Source organism: Nematostella vectensis, chromosome 6 (genome assembly GCF_932526225.1).
Source record: "Nematostella vectensis chromosome 6, jaNemVect1.1, whole genome shotgun sequence".
NCBI classification, from domain to species: Eukaryota; Metazoa; Cnidaria; class Anthozoa; order Actiniaria; family Edwardsiidae; genus Nematostella; species Nematostella vectensis.
Genome location: NC_064039.1, coordinates 5,344,393 through 5,353,290, shown reverse-complemented (window position 1 = coordinate 5,353,290; position 8,898 = coordinate 5,344,393). Strand labels below are relative to the sequence as shown.

General features: G+C 40.5%; 1 protein-coding gene across 2 annotated transcripts; it reads right to left on the bottom strand.

The window, feature by feature from the left end:
* Nucleotides 1-1,164: 1,164 nt before the first annotated feature.
* Nucleotides 1,165-5,777, bottom strand: LOC116604450. 2 transcript variants are annotated; one of them, XR_004291053.2, is made up of 3 exons: nt 5,489-5,638; nt 2,204-2,272; nt 1,165-1,457 (listed from the first exon to the last, which is right to left on the bottom strand). XR_004291053.2 is itself a non-coding variant. In XM_032366830.2 (2 exons), exons 1-2 carry the CDS (start codon nt 5,685-5,687, stop codon nt 1,213-1,215), a joined length of 444 nt encoding a protein of 147 aa, XP_032222721.1. In that variant the 5' UTR covers nt 5,688-5,777; the 3' UTR covers nt 1,165-1,212. The 2 variants fall into 2 exon arrangements, 1 of the variants encoding a protein (XP_032222721.1); XM_032366830.2 differs by lacking the exon at nt 2,204-2,272 and having other exon boundaries at nt 5,489-5,777.
* Between the last annotated feature and the right edge of the window lie 3,121 nt (nt 5,778-8,898).

Genomic DNA, 8,898 nt, shown 5'->3' with positions numbered 1-8,898 from the left:
TCTCGTGTCATTATGTATGCGTTTTATGAAGTGTCATCTTGTTATCAAAATATATTGAGAACTTCTCTTGATGTCTTTCGCAAGCCTGATTTCTCTCAATCTTTTATAGCCTCTTTTCTGTTCATGTTAAATACTCCAATGAAACGTATGTTGTTGCTCTCGGCATAGTCTACCAGGCTGTGCAAATCCGCGAAGCAACGTGGTCTTCATCCGGGAACCCAGGGCGTCCAAATAAGCGTAACGAGGCGAGATAACGTGGCGGCCTTGTTCCGATTTTCCTTTTTTTATCAGATTTTTTCCATTACCGTTTGCTTCGCTTATTCAAGATTGTTTAAAAGCTGTTTAAAATTTGTTGTTGTTTTGTGTGTGTTTTTTCGGCAGAGCCAAAACTTTTGAATTCTTCCTGTGCTCTGAGCTAACCGTGAGGTAGAGTGGAGTCTGGGACAAACTCAGATTTTCTGTGAAATCAGATTCTCCTTAGAAGCCACAGGAAGAGCTGTCATAGGGGGTTTATGACAACGTAGATGGGACAACGTCTGACGTAGATTTAATGCTTGCTTTATTTCCTCGTAGAACTCCCTTCAGGTCGTCTGCTCTCTTTGTCTCTGACTAAACCTCGGTCAGGCCATCTTCAGTGTGACTTACTCAACTCTTCTCTTATTGAACATTAGAACAGAACTCTTATTCACCCCCCCCCCCCCCCCTTTTCTTCTCTCTATCTCTCTCTCCTCCAATCTCTTCTTAACTGAAATCTTATTCTCCTCTTGATCACTTTCGTTATTGCCTCTTTATATACTATCGTGACTCTTTATTCATACGTTTTGAGCGTTACTTGGCTAGGTGTGAGAAAGGGTAAAAGGTTATATGAGACAAGAGCACCTGATTTCTCAAGACTAATTAGAATCACACATTCATCAGAAAGTGTTGGAAATGGTTCGCGGCAATGGTTTTGATGCTGTGGAAATCTTTTGTATTCGTGGAGGTACGTGTCCGCGACTCTAGTCGCGTGACGGGAGTTGCGTGACAGAGCGATCAAATTCCTTTTTTTCGTTAGACAGTACGCTGGTACTGTTGGTAAGTTGCTTTTGGAAATATTACGAGTGATATATTTAACCCTCAGCCCGAGACCTCTGCCCGATCAACACCGAAAATAAACACCCGGCATTTTCGTACTTCCTTTATTCAATAGCACGAGCAAAATAATTCTACATCTCAGGCCCAGCACATGCTCTGATCGCATGCTCGGATGGTGCAGAGATTGGGGTGATCATCGCAGAAATCCTTCTTGTTAGCGAAGTCCTGTAGAGGCAGACATCCCCGTACGTGCAAGTTTTCATCCTTAGAGTACATGCAGACGTCCGTGGACCCGGCGCAAGCGATGGACTTATCATTGGCTTGGGAGTCACAGTCTTCTTGGGAGTCTCGGCTATAGCAATCACGGCAAGTCAGAGATTCACCTATGGCATAATCGAAAAAAAAAAAATCAGTTTCTATCCGTATCATGCAAGATAAGTCAATCAATTGGACGGATTATTTTAATAACTTATTTTAATATACATTAAAATGGCGATATGTTTTGATAGATAATAAAAACAAGACAGTTTGCATTTCTGTAGCACTGTTATGGGGGAGGGAGAGTGGAGCATAGTCATGGGAGGGAGGAGGGGGGGTAAACAGTAATGGTGGCGGACATCTCTCATTTAATATTAGTCACTCAGTTGATAAAAAATGCTTTTTTTACTCCAGAACTATGATGGCTTTCAAAATTTTAGTGTCTATCAATGTATAATCGCGCGTGAATCCGTCCAAGAGTTACATAAAGGCGCGTGGTATGTGCTGTGAATTCCTCATTGGGACATAAACATCGAGGCAGAGTTTTGCAAAGCTTCGAGGGAAACATGAAAGGCGGTTATTTAGTGAACACATTGCGCTCACTCAGGACTCAAATATGTATTGCCTTTATGTTAATATGACAAAACCGGTTTTAAGGCGATTTGACCGGGTTTCCTTTGGAAGATAATCAAGAGTTTGGTCCCCGGGACTTACTCACGAACTCCGAACAAAGGGAAACCAATCAGAAGGATTATGAAGAATGTTGGACTTACATATGTCTCTAAGATTTTGCGATTGTTTAAAAAAGACCGCTTTTTTATTGGTTTGCGCGCGCCCTCTACACACACCCAAGCGACTGGCACATTATTACCGTAGGACACAGTCAGAGCGATGCACACCAGGACAAAAACCGTCTTCATATTGTGTCAGGCGTTGTTATCTGAAAATCACACAGCATTTGTCATCTTTTGTGGAATTAGAGATCCAGGGGATCATGGCGAGGGGAGAAGTGAGGTCGATTGCAGGGAGGACCCACGGAAGTGATTTTGACAATAACTTGCGGAAGGGGGGGGGGCATTTTTGGAATAAAGAAAACCTTTGTCTGTTTAGTGTACTAGTTATACCTAAATAAAGTCCGTATTCTGTTAAGCCAGGTTTTTTTATTCCTACACTCTCGCTAAAGGAGATTTGCAAGTTCCAAGCCCATTCCTATAAGTAATTTTAGGGCCACACTCTCTCCTGGAAACACCAGTACTATGCATTCGCAGGTGCACCCGTTAGCAGGCTAGAGGGTTAGGAGACCTGCCCCCCCCTTCCCCCCCCCAAGTAGAAAACTTTTATTTTCACAGATGGTGAGGGGAAGACCCTCCCCCTCTTTCCCCTTCCCTTCCCTTCCCTTCCCTTCCCTTCCCTTCCCTTCCCTTCCCTTCCCTTCCCTTCCCTTCCCTTCCCTTCCCTTCCCTTCCCTTCCCTTCCCTTCCCTTCCCTTCCCTTCCCTTCCCTTCCCTTCCCTTCCCTTCCCTTCCCTTCCCTTCCCTTCCCTTCCCTTCCCCTCCCTTCCCTTCCCTTCCCTTCCCTTCCCTTCCCTTCCCTTCCCTTCCCTTCCCTTCCCTTCCCTTCCCTTCCCTTCCCTTCCCTTTCCTTCCCTTCCCTTCCCTTCCCTTCCCTTCCCTTCCCTTCCCTTCCCTTCCTCAATTCACACCACGAATTTTATATCTTTTTATTTGCATAATCGCCCTACCCTGTCTTCTTCCCATATGCGGTTCATATGATAATATTATACTTAGCTATATTCTTGATTGAAGCCGATTTATTTTCCCTCTCTCTCATTCTCCGGATTGCAAAAGGGAGAAATGAGGTAGAAATCGAAAAAAGATAAAAAGAATTTTGTTGTTAAGAAAAGATAAAAAGAATTTTCTTTTTATTGTCCTACTTGTCTTAACAAATGTCTCTGGGATCGAGCGCGCGTTTTCACGCCCCTCTATTTTGTCAAAACCTACTTCCAATATCGTGCAAAATATAAAAATATTTTCATAGATATTGCTCGAGGTGTATTATAAACAACGGCTCATGATACTTATCTGAAGTGCATCTTAGGAAAGAATTGTCAACATTTAACTTTCCGTTTAAAAAATAGCCCGAAGACAGCAGATGTCCAGATATGAAACTCGAGGAGTATCGCTGGAACTTTTAAGATCTTCGAACTTGACATAAGATGAAATATGATCGTACCAAACGGACGCATAAGCACAGCAAAATATTCCTTATCGTTGGGAAGAAAGTAAAGTTTTTTTGGGGGTTGATATAACAAGTATACAATAGAGCGAGTGATTGAAATGTGTATTCATTCGGCATCTATAAACACAAATTTTTGAAACGATCATATTTCAAAAAGGAAAAAGATTGGCGAGAATCTAGGATTTGCTGAGGCATTATATCACATATAAAAAGTATAATACTCGATAAACATCAATAAGTCAAGACTCCTGTTTGGATATCGAAGGGGATACGCGTATCTTGTGCGCCCACCTTCCATTGCGCGCTTTGTAGAAAAACAGAAATGAAAGAGCAGAGAACTAAATAAATGCCCATATATACCAAGAAGACAAAAAAGAATTCATTTGACAAGAGCTCAGTTACCAGAGCTATTCTTAAACTGTTTTACGGAAACCACCTTTTGTGGCGGTTGTTTTGGTGGTATTACATGAATATTAGAAATATACTATGTGGAACGAAATGATCATGATTCTAATAATCTACGGCCTTCGCTCAAAAATCCGCCTCCGTGCAGCTATTAAGCCATCAAATATCCGGGCAGGGAGAGCGTAAAGATTTGTAGCAGAGATGAAAGGGATAATGAAAATCTAAAATAAACACAACCCATAAACCAACCCAAAACCCCTCCTTGCTGCCTTGTTTATAGAATAAATTGAATACGACTACCGGCTGCTATGACTATTAAAGTATTTTATACTCGGGTATTTTATGATTAATTTAACATGATTCAAGGGCAAGTTGTGAAAGGAAAATGTTAGATTGTTTGTAGGGTTTTAAAGTTAAACAAATATTAAGCGTATTTCAGGGATGTTTCTTCAATACAATATTTTCTGGTGGAATATTTTGCGGTTTGGATGGATTCTTTTTTTAGGTGTTTTTTGCTTTGTTTCCTAAAATGACGAGTGCTGAATAGTAAAAACAAAAACATCTGAGCGTGAAAAAAGGTGCAAACGAGCTAAATCTTTGGTTATTGAAATACGACTAGAGAAGTTTAATAGAAGAAAATAGAAAATAAATTGATATGAAAACTGTGAATGTTCAGTAGTTTGGTGCTTTATCTGCCTGCTATACAAACTGAACACGCTGTTATGAGTTGGCAGCTAAGCATGCGTGCCGCTGGGTCATAGACGTTCAGGCGTTTCCAACCGCTTGTTCGAGAGGAAGATTAAAAATCTACCGAAATCTACTATTATTACTGGAAAGGAAACTTACTCAGCAGTTAAAGTGAAATTGAAAAAAGATTGAAAAACAGACGTGATTATTGAGGGGGAATTAAAACATGGAACTAAATTGAAAAAAAAAAACAATAAGCATACTTTAAAATTCAAGGCCAAATTTTGAAAGGGACATTATTGGGAAATATGTGTTAAACATTACTGGCTTAAAACTTCAGTAAATAGTTACCTAAATAATCATATCTAAAAAAAATATCGCACGATACAGTAAAACATTCTAAGTCCTTCCTTTCGCATTTTTTTCCCGCACGAGAAAGTTACTGCGCGTAAAGGTTGAGATTGTGTTTTGCAGAGAGCTTATGAAACAAATGATTTTAGTTTGCTTTTAATTCGTTGCATTCCCAGTTTATAATGCTGTCGGTGTTCTATCCGGCGTGGGTCTAAGCGATCCCTAGAGAGTAACAAAAAGTGCCGAGCAAAACATAAGCTTCGTGAAAAAAATCCGTCGATTATCAAAAACACATTGTTAACGTTTTCCCTAATGATTTATGTTTATTTTTTGAGAGATCACCTTCCTCGTTGTTTTCAAAGAAAACTGCTATTTCGAGATGATGAGAGAAAAAAGTAAAATACCTTTCACCGGGGCGAAGTTTTTGCACGTTTTGGATATAGAACTCAAAACTTGTTAGCAAAGAAGTACTTACCGATAGCACGAAAGCGCTGGCTTTGGTTCGATGACAATTGAGTGAGTGAGTCCGCCAGAAGTGTTTGGCTTAATATTCTGACTGGTTCTAAATGTAGTTTGATAGAATCATTATCCGCTCTTGTGTTTTGCGTTATGTCAAACGGTTTTGTCCAATAGACGATCACCGGATTAGCATCAATATAAAGCGTGCTGTTCATAGAAACTAGATGGACAAGCAATCACACAATTCCGGTTTTGATACCCCACCACAATACCGCTACAACACGACTCTAACGAACGAGTATAAACGCTCGGAAAATTCACTCCGCTATGTATATTTTTTGTTATAAAAACAAATAAACTGACCATCCAAATTTTAAGAAAAATAAAAGCTGACGGTACGGCAAAGAGAAAAGCATAGATAAGAAATGATATCCAATTTGGGCGCTATTATACAGGGTGTATTGAATTATTCGAAGCAATTTCCTCTGCAGGACTATTTCCGTACTTAGTGGCGAAGCTTCTTTCATATGGCAAATTGATTCTGGCGGTTTGCGATGTTTTTATTAAACAAATTAGCGTATTACAAAGATGTTGGACTGGATAAGAATGGTTTAATTCACCTCTGTGTGCAAATAGCCGATAAGTATGATTGCAGGAGAGCATCAAAGTCACATAGTGCACAAACGCACTTGCAATAATGGACGGACGCAAAGATACTCCACAACATTAGCCCTGAGAGCTTGACTACCATGCACAACCACAGGGAATCAAGTTTTTTTGTGTGTTTTTTAGAGAGTTTAATTCACTCTAGCGCAATATAACAACGGGGGAATTAAAAGGCAGAAAGACAAATTAATAGATGGAAATGAAACGTTAAGCAAAATAAGAGTTTTTTGTCTTACAAAAAATGTGAAATTTTCCTTTTTTCCGTTATTTTTTTTAAAAAGATTTTCTCGGCGGAATAGGCGTAGTGAGAACTTTTGACAATAATTGTTTTGATGGTGATAGACGATATCACACATATACCACCAGGGGGCACCTCTACCTGCTTTCACGAATGACCTATTTGGACGGTATGGCTTTATCGTTGAATGGCATGTAGACGCGGACGGCCCTTTATAAACGAAAATCCTTAACCTAGGGTTGGTGTTAGGGTACCGTTAGGGTTGTCGTTCATATGGCATCCACATGAACCCGAGAGGGGTGGGGGACTTAAAAGTCGTCATCATATTGACCAGGGCGGTAAGAACAGTGTTAACGTCTAGTAATAAACCACAAATTTCCCTCTACTTTGGCTAAAATGTGCCTTGTTTTTGTTTGCGACGCGCTTTCCGTGCTTGATTAGAAAACGTTGCGTAATCCGACCTACTGTCTCGTCGTGGCGCGCAAACTGTCACGACCGCTAGCCGAAAAGTGCCCGACTTCGCGGTATGAATCCATTGTTCTTGAGCCCTTATAGTTTCTGCGATGCGCGTAGTCGTTGGTATGGTCCGTATGGTTCAATTAATGACAGAAATGTCTTTAAGACGCCTCAGAGGTTTTCATTAGCACCTCGAGATCAACAACGGACCACACCAACGACTACGCCCTTGTATGGATGTGTTCAATGGTAGTGTCCAGTGCTATCTCTATGGGATAGAAATTGCGCTATCGCTATCATCAATGTGCTATCATTTAGGGTAATAACTGCTACGGACCACAACAAAAGTGCTATTCCTTGGGATACAATTGACGAGACTCCCGATCCCCCCCCCCTCCCCTTCCCCTGGAGGGGGCCGAGAAGCAAATACCAATTGCGACATATGATCACTTTGCTTTTTTTTAAGTTAGCGGACAATTTGAGCTTTATGCGCGCAGGCATGTATTGGCCGCTTCATCCTCTTGTGTGGCGGCGTCCGAAAGACTGGAGAAAGTGTTAAGATTATTGCGCACGCACGCACTTCAATAGTCAAAGCGTGCCGTCAGCGAAAATGTGTCAATACATGAGCACCATAATTTGGACGAATGGCGAATTCACTTTAATTTTCACAGTCTGGCAAAGTAAAGAGCTTGTGTAGCTATCACTTGAGGTATCAGCAACGGTCATTGTGAAGTTTGACCATGTTATTTCGTTTAGATTTCCTACCTTTGATTATCCCAATAAAACAGCAGGGAAGTGGAGCCCTAAAGCAGGTTTACGCTAACCTAGGGATGAATGCCCTTTTTATCCGATCAAATGTCAAGATAGCCTTATTTATCCCTGGGTTGGCGCTAACCTGCTTTCTAGGGACCGGCCCCTGGTCTATAGGGATAAAAAGATGTTTTTTAGATTTTTTTAAACTTTTCAGTAGGTAGCAAAAATTTCCCTAAGCCATGGATTCCCTGTGGTAACATAATACGAATAGCAGGGTTCCCTGTGGCACATGGACAAGTAAAATTTTCAATCTATTTCCATCCGCTCAAGCAAGAAGCTCAAACCACAATAATGTCATTCATCTGAAAGATAAAAAAAATAAACATGATAAACATGGATAGTCTGCATGATTTTGACTGTTTTTCAGGAAATCACACTTATATCGCTCTTCACCCATGAAAGTGCCCTTTTAATTCGAGCATTAAAAATCAGCATAAATACTAAAAAATGCTTAGTGATCTATAGTATTCTTGCCTTTGTTTGCATGTTTCACATCACCACATCAGGTAGTTAAGCGATGGTATAGATCCACTCGAAAAATAATGCTCCCACGTCATTTAAAACACTTAATTATCTTGATAAGAAATTTTATTTATAAACCCTTTACGTCAAAACCTCATTGGAGTATCGACCAACCATGAACGCACGTAAAACAAGAGTAAAAATAGAACAGTTTAACTTAAGCACTTATGAATATTTCCGGCTTCATTGATGCATGCATCCTTTATGAACTTTCTGAACTATTTCGAACTATTTCGATAATGGCTTGCTCAGAGGAAAATGCGCGTAGTTATTCACATTCACAGATAAAACGTGTCTTGCAGATGACACATAATGCGGCGAACGCTACTATGGCCACCATAAGGCAAGGTTTAAAAAAGTTAGCAATTCAGCGTGCGAGAATAACCGTTTGATTGGCACGAATTTTATACCTTGGAGAAATTAGTCATGTTTTGATGGACAAAGAAGCATTTCTTTGCTACGCTTATTGGCTATCTTCTTGCATCCTTATTGGCTCACTTCCTAAAGCTGTCGGTTAAGGTCGGTTAATACCACACATGAAACGAAATTATGTGGCCGGGTATACCGAAGCTCGCACTGGAAAGCACTATGTAAAGCTAAGAAATGTCCCAGATCTTCCAACCTAATATCACGCTTCCAAATTATTAACCTGGCAGGGTGAAGCAGACTGGTCTGCAGCCGAACACCCGGATGTAGTATTCTCCCAGGCTGCACTGCTAAAGATTTCGTAA

Bases quoted from the DNA above. Each gene is read 5' to 3' on its own strand.
- LOC116604450 (XM_032366830.2), bottom strand. From the start codon at position 5,687: ATGAACAGCACGCTTTATATTGATGCTAATCCGGTGATCGTCTATTGG. The intron at 1,458-5,488 runs GTAAGTACTTCT...ATTATGCCATAG, and splicing joins CCAGCGCTTTCGTGCTATCG to GTGAATCTCTGACTTGCCGT.